We start from the raw sequence: 22,573 nt of genomic DNA, 5'->3' as shown, positions 1-22,573 counted from the left end.
TGCTTTGTGTGTGTTTGTGACAATTTATTACCACTGAAGTTACTCAGCACATATTGTGTAATGTAGTGCTTGCTCTTGGTGAGAATTGTTGGGTTTTTGTAAATAGCATCACAGAGTACAGTCTAGACCTGCTCTTTCAGGAAAAGCGCAATGTGATAACTGTTGTGATTTGGCGCTATACATGTATAAATAAAATTGAATTGAATTAATGTATGCAGCATAGCCTATGAGTATAGTAGATACATAAGTATAGTGTGTATATATATATATATATATATATATATATATATATATATATATATATATATATATATATATATATATATATATATATATATATACTATACTCATATAACGTTATATAATATCCCAAGACAATCATGAAACGTTGTTGGAGAAATCATGAGCTTCCTTCTTGCACCACCTTTAGGCCAAAATGTTAACTTAAAAATAATTTTATTAATGCCATTACATTTGCTGATCACACTGATTCTTCCTAGAAGATCAGACCTTATGATCTAAAGCACCTCATAGCCTTTTCTCTAGTGTCTCCCTCAGGGCCAACATTACATGTTTAACCTATACGGTAATATTTTACAAATTTAGGGGGAAATAAAGCTGAAGCTTCTACGGGGCCTTGAAAAGTTTTGGACCTTAAGTCTTGGTATTTGCATTAGTTTGTTGAACTTTTATATTTATTTAGGTCAATAATTCCAATGCATACATTATACTTTTAACTTTACACATTTGATACAGCTATTAAGGAAAGTGTTGTATAAAGAAGATGATTCTATCAGAAAGTAATTTGTTTGTTATGACGATGGCGGTTTGCCTTATTTTAATACTGGTGTTTGTATTTTTTTTTAAATATCCCTGGCAAACACCTAAGCAAGAAAACTTGTGTAAGGCCTGATATCGTCAAAAAAAAGCCTAAAAAAAATACAAGTGGAAATATTCAGAGAGATGTGCATGGGCAGCTCTACAAACAGCCATGCAGGGCAGAGTCATGCACTTTTCACATATTGCGAGGGAGGGAGCCCCTGTGTAGCATACTGCTTTCACCGCGATGTTGTGTACAAAATCTAAATGTAGCTGGCAATTTACTGTACCGACAATGATCAGCTGGACGAGCCTTGAGGATTGTCGAATGTTAGTTAAGAAACTGTGGTTGTTTGTGTTGTTGTAAGTAAATCAAAAGGCTAGTAAGTATAACGTTGCAATAGGAAACAGGAAATTAACGAAAATACAGCAAGATTGGCAAAATAATAAGAACTATAACCTTATCTCAGCACACACGTGACGCACATCGATGTGTAACTTAAAACAAGTTACCTGGCTCACCCCTGGTTTATGTTTTTAGTTTTTTTATTCATTCACCATTCACAAGCATTCCCTTTAAACGGCTGCCGTAGTGTCAAAACAATAGGGACTACTGACTATAGACTTTTGTTACTATAAAGAACATACAAATCCTATTGCAAATGTGTTTAACAATTACACTTTGACTTGATAAAAGATCAACATAATCAACAGTTTAAAGGTTACGTCTGTTTACATATAGTTTAACATATAAAGCTAAGGAATCGCTCCCCCCTCCTCGTCGGGCGTTGGTATCGCCCTTCCCATCTGTTTAGCTCCGGTGGGACTCCGACTGAAACAGATTATAGCGCTCCTCGGGTCGCAATGGCAACTGTCCGAAGGGCAGGACAACAGCAACTTTTATCGTATTTTTAATGGTACATAGGCATTATACGTCGCTTAAGAAACTACTTTCTAATGTGAGAAACTAACGTTACACAATTTTTCAAGTCCGAAAATGTCCAAGGGATGTATTTCTGTGGAAGAGATCCAGTCTTGGTGGGAAGTCCCCGCCATAGCCCACTTCTGCTCGCTGTTCAGGACAGCGTTCAACCTTCCAGACTTTGAAATAGAGGTAAATTAAAACTTTGGTTGCTTGCAGTAATTCGAATGTCTTTGAAAACGGAAATGAAAAGTTGTTTGTGTCAGCTTTTTTGTCTGCTTGGTCTGTGGAACGAATTTTGTGTAACTAGCAAGCTATCTGTTTAACCAGTTTAGCGGTGTCCTCTGAACTTCTCGCACGTTAGCTAACGTTACTAGGCAATCTTGTTAGGCAGCTAACGTTAACAAGCTAACTCGTTTACACAGCTAAAAGCTAGCTTGAAGTGGCTGGTCCACAAAGTTGAAAAATGTCACAAGACGTTAGCAGGATATAGCAGTCATGATATAATGTTATTATCTGGTGGTCCTTATTAACATTACGTGTTGCTCTAACGTTATATAAAACGTTTGCTCAGGTGTCGCGGAGTAACTTTAGAGGTGCTCTTGTAACAACCATGTGCCACTCGTTTGTTTTCATTCGGTTAGAGCCTCATGTTTATGTTTGAAGGGCGACATTAGTTGTAGGTAAACAAAAAGTAGGTTAACTGTGAGAAGATGAGAAAACCATGGTTGTGTGACAACGATATAAACTTGTGAACATGTAAGTGATGATGAAAATGACTGTTATTTATGTGAGTGTAGAAATTGCTAGAACGAAAAGTCACGCAATAAGTTGAATGGTCAACCTGCTTATTGAGTAGACCATACGGCTGTGTTTTTTCCTCCTTTTTTTGTCATATAAAGTTAAGTTCATGTCGTGAGGTTCGAGTTTATTGTCTTGCAGTTACAAGCCATCTGGCTAGGGTAGCCATAGGGACGCAGATGCTGTTCAGGCATTGTTTGCTCGCCCAAGTCTTGTTTTGTTAGCAATGGTTTAAACGTTTGTTTTCGATGTCAATCGAGTGCAATAAGTTATAAAGGTAAAATCCGCCCCCTCTCTGTTGTACCAGAGAATAAACGGAATTTAAGATTACATAATACAACTTTATCACTCTATTCGACCCCTCTTGTTCCCTGAGATGTATTCGGATTTTACACAACAGCTGTTTCCAACATGTATTTTTTCAAGTACCCTATTACATCAGAGTGAATGTAGATTGTTTAATTCATCGAAGAAGGATTGCACTTTAAAGAAAAGGTCAAGACTACGCATCAACAGTCTGCATCACTCATTCATCCCCACCCCCTTCGGCAGGCATCGCTTTGTTATTAAACGAGGTGCAAGCCAGATGGGGGATCGCATTGCGCCTAGTTTACATCAAAGTTAGGGTCCTGTGCTGTTGCATTTCTCCTTAAGATGAGGTTGGAATTACGCTAAAACACATTTTTGTTGAAGCTAACGATGAGTTATCCGGCTTTAAGCAACTGGTCGGCGTAGCTTCTGGATTTTAACTTTACAAATGCTTCTGTAGACCAAATAAGGGTTGAGCCGTTCAGTGTAACGCGAGGGTCGTTCTGCTGCTACCCAGTGCCAATCATATATTCGTCTTTAACCGCATCACTAACCATATCACATGTGCGGGTACCACCCCCCATAGCTGGATTTCAAGGAAATATTGAGATTGATGTAGTAGTCTTATACTTTGACATCTCAATCAGACACACGCGTGCGTGTTCAAGGGCATACCTCATTTGGTTCTCAGTCATTGTATCTGCAGCTGCAGTTACCATAATAGCTAGATAGTTAATGGTAATCTATGCTTATTGCTTTAGGTGATGTGAGAAAAACACGTCTTCTAAGGAAAATGAAGAAATATTGTGACCGTGGAATGTGATTAAACCTCCACTTTAAAGTGGAGAAGAAGGAAAGAAGGAGAGCACATATTACTGAGTTAATGTCATCTTGTTGCATATAAATGGTTTCAGAAGCCAGTCCAAATCACAGATTGATTCCATTTGTCTACTCCGGACATTGGGTGCTTCTGAATGATATCAAAATGTCCCATTTGCGAGTCCTTATTTTTTGAGTGTCAGTTTCTCACTTCTAGGCATGAGAAGGATCATATTTTGGAGGAGAGAAGCTGAATGGTTGTTTCACTGGTGTTTTCCAGTGATGTCCCGTTTTATGATCACCTTTGTTTGAACATTTGTGTGCACAGATATGGTGCTGTCAAAGAAAACCCAGGAGTGATCAGAGAGTCAACATCGGTCAACATGACTTTGGAAATGTTCAGACCTTTGCAAATAATCAAGTCCACAGTGTGCCTCTTGTTGTGTGTGCGCGCTGTCACATGCCCAGTTAGTCCATAGTTATGAAGAACACAACCCAGTTCTGTTGTCCCTCTGTCCTGAGGGTTGTCTACATAAAAGTTAAATTCACCAAAGATAACTAGATCAATAGAGCCAATCACTAGGCAGTAACAATTATTACATAATGTCTAAGTGTCACATTTTTTTTTTAACATAATCAAGGTTTCTGTGTTTACTGCAATTAATTGCTAACATTATCTCAGGTCTTAAAGCGCCCATATCATACTCATTTTCAGGTTCATAATTGTATTTTGAGCTACTGTTTCTCCATCTTTGCTCACTACAAGGCGGGATTAGACTTCTTCTAAACAAGGAGGCACTTGTGGAATACCTGCAGAACAGGGACATGGAAGTAGGTCTTTCGTAGATAAAGGTGAACTAGTGTGGGTTGTAACAGTGTTTTGCCATTGAGAATGAGCTAGCATGCTAGCGTTGGCATGCTACGGTTAGCTACCCTGTCTTGGCTAGTTACGTAGAAAGCTGTGGAGATTTTGAACAGCTCACCTGGAGAATGAAGGCAGAGGACATTCAGAAACCTGTATCTCACTCAGAACAGCATGGCTAGTTTTTTCCCAAGTTTACATGCATGTGGAAGCACATAATATGGGCACCTAAAGGCGTATGATGGGAAATTGTTGACTTTGTTAAGATATGCCAAATTGTAATGATATAAGTGATTATTGGTTAACTATAATTTTTTTATTATGCACATTCATAGCAACAAAAAGGACAAGGGGATAAAGTTAGAAAACATGTTTGGTGATAATAAAGAGGCTTTGTTTACTTCATAGGATGTGTTATTACATTATCTGGGTCACAAGAATGTATCCTGGAAATTATTCAAAACTTTAATTTGTTTATAAAAGTAATGAATAACTAGATATTTTTTAAATTTGACTGAAAGAGAAATTTATATTTTGAATGATAATTATTTCTGAGACAATTAATGATACAGCAAAATTTTGAATTATTGCAGCTCTACCATTCATCCAATCTTTTGTTTACAATAACTTCCGGGTAGTAAACTCCTGCGTCTGTAAATTCAATTTAACGGCACTGAGCAAAGAGGGACGAGAAACAACTGGTCATACACTAATCTCATTCATCTTAAGGCATGTTTGATGCTTTCATATGTCAACACTTTCAGTAATATTAGGTCGGAGACCTAATCTACGTGTTGGGCCACAGACTAAAGAAAACCACTCCACCCAAACTAGCAGGCCGTCCGACCGGCAGGGAGAAGCTCCTTTCCTATTTACTCCAGTCTCACTCATACAACGTGAGTTGGGAGGGGCTGAGCCGAAAAGAACCGCAGTTCTTCTCAATTTTGGCCAAACCAAGTGTCGGCAAAAAAACGAAAAATTGTGCTTAATAATAAATTAAGTTCTTAAAAAAGATTAAGTGTTTAAGTACCTTGTAGAGTCACCTTGATCAGGATAAACTGGCCCTTTCTAAAAATGTCATATTAATGCTCTTTTTTGTTGTAGCTTTGAATAATTGAAATGTCTATCCAACTGCACATGTTGGCCTACGTGATGTTTTGTAGTATTAGGTATTCTTATACAGTTTCCCAGTGCAGTCCCTATTATTGTACTGTCATAGAACACTTTTGCATCTGAATGTGGCTATATGGTCTTTTAGGCAAGATTATGCTCTGAGCTCTGCTTTTACACCTTTTGTAACCCTTGGTATATGGTGTGTAAAGTGGTCTTTTGGACATGTGCCGTGTCAGGAAGTTATACAAATTAGGCCACGCAAACCACTTTATTCTGACCTGTCTGTCACACTGCAGATACCAGGAAGTCTCCGCACATATACTGCACTCTAGATATGACGATATTAAGATCTCATCTCACATAGTCTTGTCCTGTTTGTCCAGTTCTTACCACTGTGGCTTTGCAAACTCAAATATTCACACTAATTTCTGGCAGTCAAGTAATGTAGAACAGTAGTCAGCAATGGCTTGTTCCCGAGTGAGGACATTTGGAGCCAACATGTTTGCTCTCTGAGGACTTTGTGTCTGTATAAATAAGAGGAAACTGTCAGGCAGACGTGTTTGTTTTGCTTAACGCCACATACCAGCAACAAGACAAGCTGGCCCGGGCACTGTCACACGTAAAGACTGGGCTGTCGCTCTATGCTACTTTTGCCTCCACGCATATGTAATAATCAATCAGTTTAAAATGTAAGTTCATTTTCATAACTCTTCCTCTAAGATATGCTTTTGGCTGTGCTAGTGTATGGTTGGGCAGTGCCAGTCTGCTCCAGTTGCAATCCTATCTCTGGATGTGTATGTTGAATTGCCCAAGAATCAGGGGTGGGAAAAGGGGACAGGAAGTGGCTGCCATTGGTCAAGACAGAATGGGGGTGTAGGGGGTGTAGGGGGTGTCAAGTGATTTCACTCTGTCTTGAGCTTAAGTGTCAACAGTCTCTGACATACCATCCATGTGAACTTACTTTGACTGCTGTTGTCAGTCTTTGCCACCCTCTCCCTATGTTACAGGGGTCAGTGTTGTTGCTGCTGAGGAACCAACTCTGCATGTCACAGTATTTCTATGTTATTTGTTGTTAGACATCTATTCTGGTTTTGCCCTCTGGTGTCACCTATGGGAGATGAGTAACAAGGGTGTGGGGGAAGTATACTTTCATCATTACTTTGGTGTGGAGCTCAATTGTTAGGGGTGACTAGAGCCTTTGTCTATTTCATCACACTATAAACACAAAGAACTAGTTGTTGTTGTTGTTGTTATAATTATAATATGTTTATTTGATATAGCACCTTTTAACAAACAAAATCGCAAAGTGCTATTCATGATACCCATTGTTAAAATACCAAACAGAACACGAGCAAGCAAAAACAACAATAACAACAAAATAATGGAAATACTTAAAAACCCAACGTTTTTTTAGATTTTTCTTTTGTTCTGTGTAATAGGTGTGGTGAATGGCCGAGGCAACTGACTTAATGTCTACTGTAACAGTGTCGTTGAAACACCTGTTTCTTTTTCTCGTAATGCAGACTTTTGTAAGGACGATGATGGCAAATTTGAGACCAGTGTTGTGCACCCTCTGAAACTGCTACCAGGGTGGATATTGACAATGCTGTGTGCTGCTGTGGTACCGTAGGGGCAGACCTTTTCTTCCTACGGTGCTGGTCAGTGATAATGGAGTCTCCCCTCCCCAATCTCCTTGGCTAACCTTACAAAACAACCCCTTGCACATTGTTTTGTGGCCGATACACTTCACTGTTGCTGGTTTCCACTTTCTTCAGGCTACAGGCAGTGAAGTGTGTGTGTGTGTGGGTGTGGGTGTGGGGGTGGGGGTGAGATGGAGAGGAAAGAAAGAATGAGGGTGAAGTGGGGAAAAGTGTCCTAGAGATGGAGAGGTAATAAGCTCGGAAGTGAAAACACATTCGTATAAAAGAGTGAGAAAGTGATCTTTTCCCAGGGTCAACGTACCACTTTGCCTGTTTTTTTGTGGTTTATGCTTAACTTCTTGGCTCTATGTCCTTGAAATGATGCCTAAAGTCCCACAGCAGACAGATGCTGCTGTTGGATGTATTGTTCCTCAATGTGTTCATTTTCTTTTCAGTACAAATGACCAACATAACGCTTTGTACATACATAGCTCTTCTTTCTTTCCTCTCCATCTCACCCACTCACCTAGTGATCTTTAACAAGGGGTCCGCAACCCCTGTCAGGTCTTCAGATTCACTGGAGGGGGGCTGCCAAATAATTGTTTAATCCTTTTTTTTTTTTTTTTAAGTTTTTCTCCCCTCAAAAATTAAAATGTCTGAAAGCACATAAATCCAACAAATTTGTAAAAAAAACAACAACAACAACAGCAACATTGATGATACACTTACTGGCCTGTAGGGGAGCCACTATGTTAGGCATCCACAGATACAGTTAAGCTGATGGATTCACAAACATGATGATATGCGATTATGTAAATGGTATCTTAGTATTATTGTGCACATAAAAAGGTATGTGTAAAGGCTTTACACATTATTGTAGGCTCAGGTATGTGTGTGGATGTGTTGGTGGCTGGTACCTGCACGCCTCTTTTTCAGCTGAGGGGCCCTTGGCCCTAAAAATATTAAAGACCCCTGCAGTTTGCCATAGTGCAGTTGTTGGTATGAAAGCCCCTTTTAAAAGAATCTTCTGACTGTGGCATTTCTTAGTTTGTGTAAATTTGACAAGAATGATAGTATAGCAAAACTGAACTATACAATTATTCTCAAACCCATAACATCACTTTCAGCACACTTCAGAACAATGAGGGCAAAACTGCACCACCGACCTGTTTTGACAGCATGTTCTCCGGGCTGATTGACTTGAAAAAGATAATCTTGGCAATAATAGTTATGATAATCGCGATACAGATCACAAACCTTCTAAATCAGAAACTCGTTCTGTTAATTAAATTCTCATTGAAATGAGTCTCCTGGTATTTGTGATAATTTGTAGACATTTTTTATATTAATAATAAGTAATCCATTTCATAAATATGGGTATAGGACCTGCAGCACACACTGTTTTACAATATGCACATTGCACAGACATAGAATGGGGGAAAAAAACGGGAATAGAGTACTATAATTAAAGGAAAATTAGTAAATGAAATATACTTAAAGCAGCAATGCTAAGGCTACAACGGGCTGTCGATCTATGACAGGTTGTGCTGAAAGTGTACACGGGCAGGTGTCTTTATTTTGCCCGCCCACTCTCCCTCTCTTTACTATAGTCTATATCCATGACGTTCCACTTCCAGGATTGCTCCGGTGCCACAGGATGTTCCGCCAGATGCATGTCTTGTTGCCGACAACTAAAACAACTTTTGAACGTACATGTGCCACCAAAACAAGTTCCTTCCAGAGGCTATTTTGCAGCGGCTCTGTGCTGCGCTTAGCGCTGCCCATGAAATACCAATAAACTAGAGCATGTTTTTCTCCCATCCCGGAATACTGTGTGGACTAGCCAGACCCTCCTCCGCAGCGCTGTGGAGGAAGGTGTGGAATAGCAAGACTACTCACCATATGATGTGTGCTGTTAACCAAGGGCTGAGGGGAAGTGGAACTACCAATGAAGCGCAGCCTAGATGTACTTCCAGCCCCTTTTTCAGTGTTTAGAATGACTGTACGTGGCAAAACCATAATATTAATCATAACAATCATTACATTATTTTATTAATAATTATCTACTGTATCTCTATATCTCTCTATATATTTATCTAAATCTATCTCAGTGTGATGTAAGTTGTAGATTAGTTTCGTTGTTGTTAGGCAATATAAATGTTCCAAATAATGATGTAGGAATTAGTTAACTGGATATTTTTACATCCATCTCCTCCTGGTTGCCGTTGTCAATGACCTGATTCACGAAGCCATGATTGATTAGTTGGAAACCGTTTTGTGCATTTGTTGGCAAAGAGCTCATCCAATCACCTTTTTACAACTGCTACAAAGACTTTGAGAGCAGATACTAACTGAAGAAAATTGGCTTCTGTCTCCACTTTTGATGTTTCTGATCATATTTTTCATGTCTAACCACTGGTCTCTATGGCACCCACTTTTAGTAGCCTGTTTGAATTATTATTATTTTTTTATTTATTTTTTACATATCCCTTTTATTCTTAGTCTTTTTATGTTTTTTTTCTTTTTTTTTTTAATCACAACCTGGATTTTATTGTTGTGCCTGTTAATGTTGTGAACTTTTAAAGCCCCCCCACACACCCATAGTCATCCCACACAGATGTTGTAACTTCTGTTGCCTGATTGACAGCTCTCCTGTTAGGGCGACCAGCCCGACGGCCAACAGTCTCCCCGAGTTGGTCAAAAAATGGCCGTTGAGTCTGACTTCCCGCCATCCGATTCAACGTGTCAAATCGGCTGAAATTAAAGCCGGCGACTCCTCCGACTGACGTTGGCATGGAACAGACCGAAGTCACCGCCCTCACCAGACTGTCTGACGGACTCAATGAACAATCTGATTGGTGGGCTGCTAACCCGGTTTCATGAGTGGGATGACCGTGACTCAATCTGACAAATCTTTTGAACTGACCGTTGTTGATCTGAAATAGAGACAGATTCAGCAACTGCATGGCCTGTTTCTTGCTTTTAACTTTTTCAGAAACCTGTTTCTGTGAACTATTTTTGTAAAATATGAGATTGTATTGCTAACCAGCTGGCTTCACGCTCTGGTTGTGAAAATCCAGAGAAGCCAGACCCATGTGACGCATTTGTCCAATCAGCTGCTGGTTTTTATTTTTTGGGTGACAACACAGGTTAGCTCTGCCTGCTGTTATGGAGACTAGTATTATTCCTCGTGCACATGCAGAACGTATGCTCAAGTTGGCGTTGCTTCGGTGCGTTCCGAGGGACTTTTTGACCACCTCGGGGAGCCTGGTCAGTCCCACTGCCTTTTCTGCCAACCGTCGGCAGTCGGGTGTGTGTGTGTGTGTGTGTGTCAGAGCCTTTAGTTGGGTTGCACCTGTTGGAGTGGCACAATTTACACCATTATTATTTGTAATTAGTTCATAGACATGGTGACATCACAAAGCTACACTCACCTTCAACCTGATTTAGATGTCTAATCAGCCCAAGTAACTAAAACAGCTGCCTGGATATGCAGAGCCTTGCAGAGCTCCGTAAGCTTTTATTTTTGTTTCTGATCCTGTTTATGGTTTGTCAAATATCTTCTAACTCACTATTACCTGCCAAACTCCTGCAAACAAGATTCATCTCGGCTACATCGACCCATCTGGCCTCCAGTCTTGTGTTTGGTATGTTTTAAGGACAAACCTCTCTGTCTACCTCTCCTATTCTCATTGCCATCACTTGACCCACTACCCCATACCCATTAGCAGTCCCTCTTCCCCATCCCCTTCTCGAGCCCCAGCAGCCTCCCTGTCCCTGAGCCCCAGCCCCTGGCATCACCATGACTAAACCCCAGATGGTGGTTCTTTCTTTCCCTTCCCCCTGGAGGGTGGAGGCTTTCCACTCTGACTGGGTGCTAGCTGCTGCCGCAGCCCTTCGAAGGCGGGGGCTCCTATTTTCGTAAAGCCCCCAGTGTGACTGTAAAAGTAGATTTAGTCCTATTAGATGTGGTAAATAGGCAAGAACAGGCAGCCTGTGAGCACACTCTTGTTTCTGTTGTCTAGAAAGCAAATGGATTAACAGGGAATAGGATCAAGGCTTAAGGGTTGCTTCATCACGGCCCAACTTCAGAAAGACACACACTCTCGCTGATTCCCAGTTTTTGTGGATTATTACTGCACATAGCAGTCAATTAATAAGTACTGTAAGTCTAGCCTCAATTAAGGGGCTTTGATGTGAGGTCCAAGAATGGGTGTAGTGAAGATGTGTGGCTGGATATAACTAGAAGCCAGCGGAGGTTGGAATTTGGTTCTTTTTCTGGTGTTCGCTGTGATATCTGCACCACCATCATCATTATCAGAGATTACTTTTGGTGATTTAAATCACTGATAATGATTAATATGTTTACCTTCAACCTTGGTCTGCGTTACCTCCTTTGTCATTTCCAGGCAGGAGATTAGAGCCACACATCCATTCTTGTCCCAGATCTGCACTCTTTACTCATCCCTCATCCCTTTCTTCCCTTCTGTCCCACCCACTGACACATCCTCAGCTCAGCCCTCAGCCTCACAGACACCAACCTCAGACACTTTCCTTTCCAGATCAGTCTACACATGAAGCCTTTGAAACTTTTTTCACACAAGTACCCGTCGAAGATTAGGACCCTTTTTGCATGTCTTATTTAACACCCTCTCTCGCATGCACTGTGAGGGGTGGGGGGGCTTTGTACGTGGCTGCTTCCCCTCCCCCAGTTGTGATTGACAAGTGAGAGCAGCAGTACATGCATCAGATGGTTTCACATGGGGAGTGTGTGCACAGAGGGGGAGGTAGAGGGCCACATACACCGGGGTTTGTTTTCAGCCAGCTCCATTGTTGCAGCTCCCCATGGTTCCCTCACTCTGTCTCCAGTCTGGGGCGGCATCCCTCCAGTGTTGCTTTCTCACTCTGTTCCTTTGCGGTTGTTTGTGAATCAGAAGAAACCAAGTGATGAGAACGTCACCAAGCTAGACCTCACCCAGTCGGATCCCTGGAAAACGTTTTGGAGTCACGGGTTAATATATGTGTAAAGCACGCCTAGAAATGGCGTGAGGTAATAAGAGTTGTTTGTTACTACCAAAAACCGAGCAAAAAAAAGTACGATGTAAAGAGGGAGGGAACATTAGGAAGGTTACTCAAAAGGTTTTAGTTGAATTGTTTTATAGCAATACTAGAGAGTTGGTTGAAAACTGGCACAAGGGGATGCAAAGGAGGGGTGTGGATCTGTGAGGTTATAGTGGGTTGCAGACTGGCACACACTTAACTGTAAGTGACATATGACATTCAGACAGAATCCAGTCCTGCATTGGTGTGTGCATGGGGTGTCAGTTACTGGTGACACTACTATACTGTTAAATGTTTCATTTAAACACTGTGCTAAGATTACAAGCGATTCTCAGAACACAATACCTACTGATTCAGTCAGCTGAACAGCTAGTCAAACAGTTTACACAGTCCATCTTCTTCTGATGCATGAATTCAGCACTGAAAGTAAATGTATTAGTCACTAGTGCAGGTTGGGTACCCGCCTGCATACACAGCCTGTTGTTTGTTGGAACACACAGAGATTCTGCAATATCACTGTAATGAAAGTCAGCCATCACAACAGCTTTGCTTTAAGTTACTTGATTTGTACCCAGAGGTAGATTTTATTTGCAGTAGAGTCGTCATGCACACATAAAAACAAACTGAGGCACATATCATACATCACTAAACTTGGAAAGTAAGACATAACACACATTCAGTTGGTTGTCAAGTGGTCTATCGGAAACGCAAGTCTTTGATTTCCAACTGTGGAATGGCTGTGCATCGGCTCCGGAACGGCAGCGGAGTCAAGTCAATAGGTTTCCATTAAATCCAATGTGTGTATTTTCATTGACTCCGTACCAGCTGCCGTGTTGCGCAGCCCCCTAGAGCAGATACGCAGAGCTTCTATTTTTCGCCGGATTGCAGAGAGCTCCGGATCAATTCAGAACAGGGCAGATTGTGCGGGGCAGGAAGTTTAGCACTGAAACAAAATGTAACAGCCGATTAATTTTCAAAATAGAACACACCATGCTCACGGTGGATCATATTTACCTGGACTACACCTTGAAAATGTCAGAATGGGCGGGCGGGAACATGCCTGACGTTAACAGGTCAACGGTTTTGTGGTTAAAAATTACAGTGCTGTAAGTCATGGCCGCAGCCGTTGCTCAACAAATCTGGACCTGGTGGGTGTTGAAGGACGGCGGAGCGCAGAGCAACACGCAGCGGAGCCGTTCCGCAATTGATGGAAATCCAGGGTCGGGGCTGCTGAAAAAACCGCTGCAGCTTGCAGTGAAAAGTCACCATGCAGGGCCAGTAGTGTAACCGGAGATCAGACTTTTCATTTTGTTTTGAGTAAGTGTGAGAGTCCTGTACAGTAAACATCACTGCCTCTATTGGTGGCACAGAAAAGTTGTTTCACACAAATGGGCCATTTGGTAACAATCCCACTACCCTGCAGTGAGATCGCTGGATTGCTTGCTTTGGTCTGAACTCGCCCTCATACAGGGGACAAGGTGAGTTGAAGGCCCATCTTAAGCAGGCTGTGTTAAAGTGGCTAGTAGAGTGGAACTCTGCTGCAATGACATCCCATCAGAGATGCTTGCATTTAATTTACAAGTCTTTTCATTGAGGGGTTAGCAACAACAGTTGATGTCATGTTCACAGATAAAAGTTGGACGGGACTGTGTGTATGAGAGATTTAGGGAGACACAAATTAGACAGAAGTGCTAATAACTGTATCCATGTTGGATTTTGACCTTGGGGTACTCTGAGGTCGTTCCAAGCTTGGAAATCCGAGGTCGGGGGGCGTTTCCAACGTTGACCTTAGAAAATCTGACTTCTGAGTACAAGAAGTGAGGTTTTGCTGCTCCTGCACCCTCTGTTTGCCAAACCTATTTAGTCTTTGCCACGGACCAGTGTCTTCAAAGTTTCACTTTGGAAAGCAATACACTTCTATTCCCAGTGTGCCACTTAACATTTCAGAATTAAACATTTCGTCTAAAGACTACTTTTCCTCTCCTATCAAGTATCAAGAATCAGTTTCTCCTCGTGTGTGTGTGTGGTTTTTCTCCAAGGCTGCAAGCCATCTGCTTCATGTTGTTATCTCCATTTTAAGACTCCTCCCTCCGCTGTCTACAACCGCACTAGCCCGGGACTATTTTTCCCCTCAGGGCCACCAGGCTGAATTTTAATGATCTGTTTGTGTGTAGATGTGCACGTATATGCTGGAACATATTTATGTAGTCAGCGAATGGGACCACTGGGATGTCAGCTGGAGCAGGAAGCTCAATTTTATATGAGGAAGTTGATGATGTGGTCTTCTCAGAACTGACAGTGTACGTATGAGAGGCGCTGGGTGGCCATCCGTCTCCTGTGCGTTATGATTTTCACCCACACAGCAAGCGAGGTAGGCAAAGGCAAAGTTTCTCTCTTTGTTTTCAAGAAGAATCTGTCTACCGTCCATCAAACACACACACACACACACACACACACACACACACACACACACAGCCTCTCTACCCTATCATACAGCCCAGCCACCTGTCCCACCTGGCCCTGACACATTATAATAAAAAGTTGAAACTGACCTTACAGTTGTGTAGTGTATGAGCTATATTTAGTGGTTGCCGCTGTTACCTCATGGTATTGCAGCTAATTTAGGTCAACCTGTAGTTGTTTTTTCCTGTTCACATATTTTTATAAATAAATGGTGTCCTCGTCTGCGGGCTCTAGTTGTTTGAATGTGTCAAAATGGTTTTTAAAACAGGTGTTGAGGACACAACTTTTCACTCTGGCTCAGACAGACCCGTTGTAAATCAAGACGGACTACGCAGGCAAATCAGCCAAGAAGTTTGTGTTTTGATCAGTCAGATGTGCCTGGCAGCAACTCAAAGATGTTGATGCTTTCCTCTGATGATCAGATGAATGGTACATCCTGAGGATGTGAGGGCGTTTTCCTGTGGTGTTATGGCTGTGTGTGTATGTGTGTCATGTGGCAGGAGGTGGTTACGTGTGGGGGTGGAGGGTGTTGTCAGATGATGGCTCCTGGAGGAACCGTGTGGGAGGGGACTGGGGGAGGAAGAAATAAAGAAAGAAGCACAGGAGAGGAAGAGAGGGGCCTTTACACAACAAACAGGCCTCCCTTCCCCCTCAGCTAGCTGTGCACACGTCCTCCAACTGTTGGTGATATAGACCCCGGAGGAGCTGTTAACTGCAGTGACATGGAAAGTATCTACTGTGAAGGTAGCCAGAGAGGCCGACCTCCTAATACTACAGGCTCTGTGGTTCTGCCACAACCTTGCAGCTGCTGATACCTGCTGCTTGCATTGGCCACACACACACACACACACACACACATACACACACACAACACACACACAGTTTTTGTCTCAATCGGTGTCCACTGAGAAAAGCACATTTGACTTTTATCTGCGAATGCAGATGGTGTGTTCCTTGAAGTCAGTTAAGCCTTGACATCTCCTTTCTATTAAAACGTCTGCTCCTTTCCTCTTCTCAGTTGATTCATGTCTTATGTCTCGTAACATTGACCATCCTGGCTCTGATGTTAAATGGGGACCTAAAGTTTTGTCTTCCTAATGGAGACTTGTCTTAACCTCGGCGTCATTGAACCCCTTTCATACAGCAGATGTGTGTATATGATGCCGTTTTACTGAACGCACGTTCAACCCATAATGGACCCATTTTTATGAGACAGCTGTAACAGGTTAATTTCTGGTTGTCACCTTTAGCAGAGACTTCAGAGTGTAGTGCCACACACAAGTATGCACTACATATAACACTGGTAAACCACAGAATCACACAGAATTATACTGGGTCTGTAAACATGGTCTTACTCTTGCTTGCTGTGCACTTTTCACATTTCTTTCCCTGTTTTCCCTTCCCTGTTCTTCTTTCTCTCTCTCTTTGGGGTGTTAAATCAGGTTTAGACTAAGTTCATACTACACAACTTTCAAAGTTGTCTGATCACTGTACTGTTCACACCACACAACTTGCTGTCTTGTAACCAAAAGTCTTGAAGTCGTGTGGTTTTCACACTAACTTAAGGGCGACAGGTACTACAAGATCTTTCACCAGGAGGAATCCCCATTGTTGTCTCCAAACTATGTTTTGTCAGGAAAACATAAACAAAAATCACACAGGAAATGCAATAATACCATGCATGATACATAATTAATTTGTTCCAAAAGTAGATGTCCACTTGAAAGAAACACTACAAGTTGCTGTTGGGCTGATTTGCTGCGATAAAACAAAGACAAAAAGAAAATAAGGGTTAAGGTTAAGGGGTGTTAGTCGTTAAGAAAATACAACTTCTGGGATCGCTCCGTTGTCAACAAAAATTCTGCACGATTCCACTCATTTAGTCTGGATACCCGTTAACTTGGGCTGTCTTTGTGTTGGCAAAAATCTCCGGCCGATTTATGAGGACTAAGATTAGTCTTTTCTCAGATCTCTGTCCAATCTGAGTTTTCCGTTGCATGACTGAAACAACTTCTGATCGGACACATGTTCCACCAAAGCAAGTTTCTTCCCAAGCCTATTTTGTAGAGAAGTTGTTGCTCCGTACCGCACTTGGCGCCAGCCACAACTGTTGTGATTGGTTTAGAGAGAGGCCAATAAACCAGAGCACATTTTTCTCCCATCCTGGAATGCTGTGTGGACTCGCCGGGCTCTCCCCTGCAGTGCTGTGGAGGAAGGTCTGGCAATGCGAGACTAGAGTTACATTAGGTGTGACAGCTTCTTGTGAGAATGAGAACAGTACAAGTGGCAAGCTGTGTTGACACCACAGGTGTTACTTCTCACACTATTCAAATGAAAGGCAAACCGCTTTTCAGTTGAATAGATAGATAGGGGAAACATTGCCTCAGTCAATAATTACAGTAGAGATTTTTAGGGCTCAAAACTAATGATTGTTTTCATTGTCATATCTGTCAAATGTTTTCTCGATTTAAATGATTTGTAGTTTGGTCTATAATGTCAGAAAATTGTACAAAACAAGATGTCCACAAATGTCTTCTTGTGTAAACAGCCCAAAGATATGTTGTGTACTGTTGGAAAGGAGTGAAGAAATCAAATAATATTCAAATTTGAGTTTTTTCTTTGAGAAGTTGTTTTTTTAATCCTGTGTGTCCTCTTTAATATGATGGTATAATTGCTACTAGTAACAACATGGCAGAGGGGTGGGAGTGGTGCACAATTACTGAAGGCTCGAGTCATGTGGATGTGCCATTGTGTTATTGTATTAGGGTAGTGTGTTTAGGCTGCGGGTGCTGAGAAAAGCAGTACTGGCCTGCGGCGAAAAGTTTTGGAGACAACTTTTGGAGAAACGCAACCGTCATGCTGCGGTGGCTAATTGTGTAACTGACCTGGAGCATGAGTGCGTGTTGTAATGCCGTGCCGGCTTTCCCTTTTACACAGCCGTCGATTCAGCTCTTTTATGTCCTTTGCTGCTGGCTTCCTCTGTCCCACCATTCCGTGTCCGTACCTAGAACGGCGGGCGGAATAATGGCGCAACATTCCCGTCTTTAACAAAGATCTGTGAAAGTGGTTAAAGTGAGAAAAAGAGTTGGTTGGAGAGTGGAGCAAGGGTGTTGTCAGTAATAGTAGAATGCCTCATTGGCCTTTTATAGAACCTGGTAAGCAAGACGGTGGAAGGAAAATGTGTGAAAGAGAGAAATAAGATTTTAAGCCTGCAAGAGAAGCGGAGAGAGGGAGAAACAGGAGGGGAGTCGGCTGAGAGTAATGGCAAATACCTTCAGGGTAAATTTCTGATTGCAAGCCAGGCCTACGGAGATGCTGTGGTGATGACACACCTTTTGACAAGCCTTGACTCTCCCTCCAATCTTTGTCCTGTGTGAATGCAAATTGCCCTTTTTGTTCACTGTGGTAGTTTAGTGATAAATTGTCAGATTAGCTCTATGATTTATACTCCTTTTTATAGCTTATCACTCATCCAACTCCCTTATCGTTGAGTCCCATTGATCATTAATGCAAAGCAGCCAAAGTACTGCACTGTTTATTCTGTTGAAACACGTGTATGAATGAGCGTCAGTAAAAGTGTGTGTTTTGTCTGTTGCTGACTATGTTTGCCGAAGGTTGTAGGTTGTGTCCTTGTGTATTATTTTGGTCACTACTTTTTGTGTGTGTATGTGCTGATAAAGGGGAAAGGGTCCTAAAGGACATGTCCAACTGCAGCAGAGGGTCCTGTGCAGCCCCCATCAAGATGAGTGTTTGTTAGCACCGGGCCTCATAGGGATTGGTCGGCTAGATGGATGGCTGAAGAAAGGGCACGCACACCACATTAATTCCCATTCCCTCTGCCATCTGAGAGGCAGTGTGGCACTTCAAAGGTGGAGCAGGGTTGTGTTAATCCACCGGACTGTAGCATGACCTCCATTCTGCTGTGCTGTACTCAACTCTCCACTCTTCCCCCAGCTTTTTCGAAGTGTGATCAAAGTGCAGTCCTCTCTGATGGATGGGCTCATTCTGGCCCATAGGCTGCTTGATAGGGGACCAGGAAGTGGAAGGGAGCGTGACAGGATCTTTCAGCATCCTATGAACATACGCTTTTACACACAGAGATACACACACTATCTTTCTATCCTTTTAAAGGTGCCCTGCCATTTAAGCATGGTACATTTTGGGCATTTTTAGGCCTTTATTGACAGGACAGCTGAAGACATGAAAGGGGAAAGACAGGGGGAATGACATGCTGCAAAGGGCCGCGGCTCAGAGTCAAACCCGGGCCGCTGCGAGTGGAGTATACCTCTATTTATAGTTGCTCACTTTACCAACTGAGCTATCCGGGCACCCAACCATCAGCATTCCTAAACTCTATTTTTCTTGACATTATTGGTCTTTTTCTCTAAATGTATGGTATTTGTGTTTGGAAAATGTGAGATGTCCTGCTAGCGTAAGACTAAAAATATCCTCTTGTGTGCTCCAGGCTGTTTTATTTTTTATATTATTTTTTATTATTTTAGCATTTAACAGAGTTGTTTATCAATGCATTTATGACTGAAAATACTTGTAGCAAACGCACTGCTTACACAAGGGAGTGAACAAAACAACACTAATGCTGTGGGTTTTAACCTTATTAGCAACAGAGTTTTTGCAGGTGAGGAGTGATGTTAAGGATGGCTCCAGTGTGTCATCGAGCCGTGCTTTACTGTCCGCCCAAAAAATCCTGGGCACAGTTTGTTGAAAAACAGTTTACGGTTAACTTTTTTCTGATGTTTTCAACAACTACTTTGTAACATGTATAACGTGTTTAGAAGAAAATCAATGATTTTGCTTTACCCGGACTTTAAATCAAGTAGAATCTGTGTTTTTTGCCACTATGAGCGCATTGATCTACTTCATAAAACCTGTACTTGTTCTTTCCTGGAGTCATGAGACGTAACTGATTTTTATCTCTTGTCATCAAACTCACTCTCCTGGTATGTTTCTATGGAAGTTTCAGTCACAAGCAGGAGTAGGCTGTTGAGTTTTCCCTCCCACTCAAGACATTTATCTTGTCCTGTTTTTCAACTTCTTTCTCAACCTCCTTTTCTTTCTCTCCCCTCCTCCTCTGTTTTTCCTCGTGCTGGCTTGTTGGCTCCTGGCTTCCGTCGTTCTCCATGGCCCGGAGGTCTGTAAGCTGGCCTTTGGTGACCCCTGAACTCAACCAGGTTCCTCTTGAGAGGGGCACACTGAAAGAGACGAGTGAGTGCACATTAATTAAACGTGCCTCCTTGTCCTTGAGATAATTTTGGACCCTTTTCCAACCTTTTAAACCTGCAGTAGTACTTTGGTGAAAGTTTATAAGAGAGAGAAATGGCGACACAGAGTACGAGTTTGGATCTGTTGCTAGGCTAAAGACTAGGAGGGGTAAGGTGTGGTCAGCTGCAGGCCGTCATGTTCTTTTTTTTGAAGAGTGATTGTTGGGCTCCAGCCTGTAGCGGCTTGTTTGTATCCTGCAAAAGGGGGCTTGAAGTGAAATGGACATGGGGCATAGCTGTGTTGCAGCTCTAGGCCCCTGCTGCCTTCCGTCTCTTTGGTGCTTTTTGGTCTTTTAGAGTTTTGCTCTGCCAGTCACTGCCGCATCATAAAACCTCAATAGCTGAAACACAATGCAAAGCAACTAGAGGGGTCATGACTGAACTTGAACCTCGGCTCCAGCCAAACAACCACTTGCAAACCAAGAAGCTTTAATAAGACAACTTGGAAATTCCAACCACCCCATCTGCTGTCGGCCACTGCCAGCTTACCTTCCACCGATACCAACTCTGTCAAACATGTATGCTGAGAAGAACTCACTAGTATGTCTTATTCTTCTGATGCATCATCTCACAGCTGAGATAGTGCCTTTTCTTTTTTTCATAAAATGACTAACAAGAAAAAGTTCAGTATGTCCAATGTCCAGGTAAAGCATAGCTGGCAACATTGGACTGTAAAAAAGAGGGAGATATTCTGATGGGATGGCCTACTAGCACCATCTCCGCCTCCATATAACCCTGCACCACAAACAATAAACACAATGATGTAGACTAAATTACTTTTGCAGAGTCAGAAAACAAGTCTGAAAAACTCTGTCTTCAACACACCGAACAAGCCAATGTTAGCCCTTTGTGACTCCACAGTCAGTTTTCTCACGCCAAGAGAACAGACATTTTAATGCATATTTTGTATAAGTCTTCCTTTTAGGAGCTGTTTATTCGGTTTTCAGTTGAGTTGACTCTGACTCGAACGGGAGCTTGAACACACGTCAGTCAGGGTTGTTTGGTTTGGATTGCTTGGTATTATCACAACACATCGTACAGTCTGGACATAACACAGAAACCGTGAAACCCCCATTTGAGTCATATTGCTATGACATCAGGAGATTAGTGGGACACTTTACAAATCGGGAGCAGGGCAGGAGAAAGGGTTAAAAGTAGGGAGACTCCAGCGTGAAGCGGGAGTGTTGGCAGGTATGCTTTTTAAAAGTTCTCGCGGAATTTGTCACAAGTGCATTGAGCCTACTGTCTCCTTTTTTTGTTTTTTTGTATCCAGGAGCTGGAGAAAGCCCTGTCGGAGCAGGACTTTGACTTCCTTGGTGACCTTATTGCTTGTCTGTTGCAGGGATGCTACCAGCGCAATGACATCACGTAAGTATAGGATGTTTTCCCAAGACTTAGGTTTCAATAAAAATATGAACTTTCACATAATTTTGGAGCATGTTTATTACCAAATCTGTGTCTAAAACATTGGAAACACTACAGAAAAAAACAAGACACTCAAAAAAAAGACAATACTTTTCAAAGAAGCCCACCGTGGACCATCTACAATCATTAGATCTGAGAAAAGTCATTTCGTTAGTTTTGATGCTCGCATTGATTTTACATTCATATGGCAACACTCGGCATCCACTCAAAACATAACGTTACTACTCTTTGGCCGGCTCGCAAGCCCAAACAAGTGTGTGCGGCATGCCTGTTGATTTGTTTCTGGTCTAGCTAGATCCGGTGTGGTGTTTTTCTAATGTTATTAATTGTTGCAACAGCATGTGGGGAAAAAAATACAAAGTTTGCTAGACCAAAAAGAACGTTAATCTTGTAATAAAAAAAAAAGAAGACTTAACACATTTAACTGACAGCACTAGTTTTGATGAATTGATTGATTTTATTTCATCATCTGTCCTATTATCTGCATCCGTTCTACTACTTTTCTTTCGGACCGGACCCCTAAACCACAGTGGAAAATAATCAATGCACATTTATTTTCAGCTTGATATGTACACTCACCGGCCACTTTATTAGGTACCCCATGCTAGTAACGGGTTGGACCCCCTTTTGCCTTCAGAACTGCCTCAATTCTTCGTGGCATAGATTCAACAAGGTGCTGGAAGCATTCCTCAGGGAGTTTGGTCCATATTGACATGATGGCATCACACAGTTGCCGCAGATTTGTCGGCTGCACATCCATGATGCGAATCTCCCGTTCCACCACATCCCAAAGATGCTCTATTGGATTGAGATCTGGTGACTGTGGAGGCCATTTGAGTACAGCGAACTCATTGTCATGTTCAAGAAACCAGTCTGTGATGATTCCAGCTTTATGACATGGCGCAGTATCCTGCTGAAAGTAGCCATCAGAAGTTGGTTACATTATGGTCATAAAGGGATGGACATGGTCAGCAACAATACACAGGTAGGCTGTGGCGTTGCAACAATGCTCAATTGGTACCAAGGGGCCCAAAGAGTGCCAAGAAAATATTCCCCACAC

The 22,573-nt window shown here is 42.1% G+C and overlaps 1 protein-coding gene across 2 annotated transcripts in view; it reads left to right on the top strand.

Moving 5' to 3' along the window:
* Positions 1 to 1,658: 1,658 nt before the first annotated feature.
* Positions 1,659 to 22,573, top strand: part of LOC117949053 (cat eye syndrome critical region protein 2) — a 40,739-nt gene continuing 19,824 nt past the window's right edge. For both annotated transcript variants that reach the window (XM_034879051.1, XM_034879050.1), the window contains exons 1-2: positions 1,659 to 1,933; positions 21,362 to 21,456. In XM_034879051.1, coding sequence (XP_034734942.1) covers positions 1,817 to 1,933; positions 21,362 to 21,456 — 212 coding nt within the window. In that variant the 5' untranslated portion in view covers positions 1,659 to 1,816. The remainder of the gene's footprint in view (positions 1,934 to 21,361; positions 21,457 to 22,573) is intronic.

The sequence above is a fragment of the Etheostoma cragini genome, chromosome 8 (genome assembly GCF_013103735.1).
Source record: "Etheostoma cragini isolate CJK2018 chromosome 8, CSU_Ecrag_1.0, whole genome shotgun sequence".
NCBI lineage: Eukaryota > Metazoa > Chordata > Actinopteri > Perciformes > Percidae > Etheostoma > Etheostoma cragini.
This window is presented reverse-complemented; position numbering and strand designations above follow the sequence as displayed.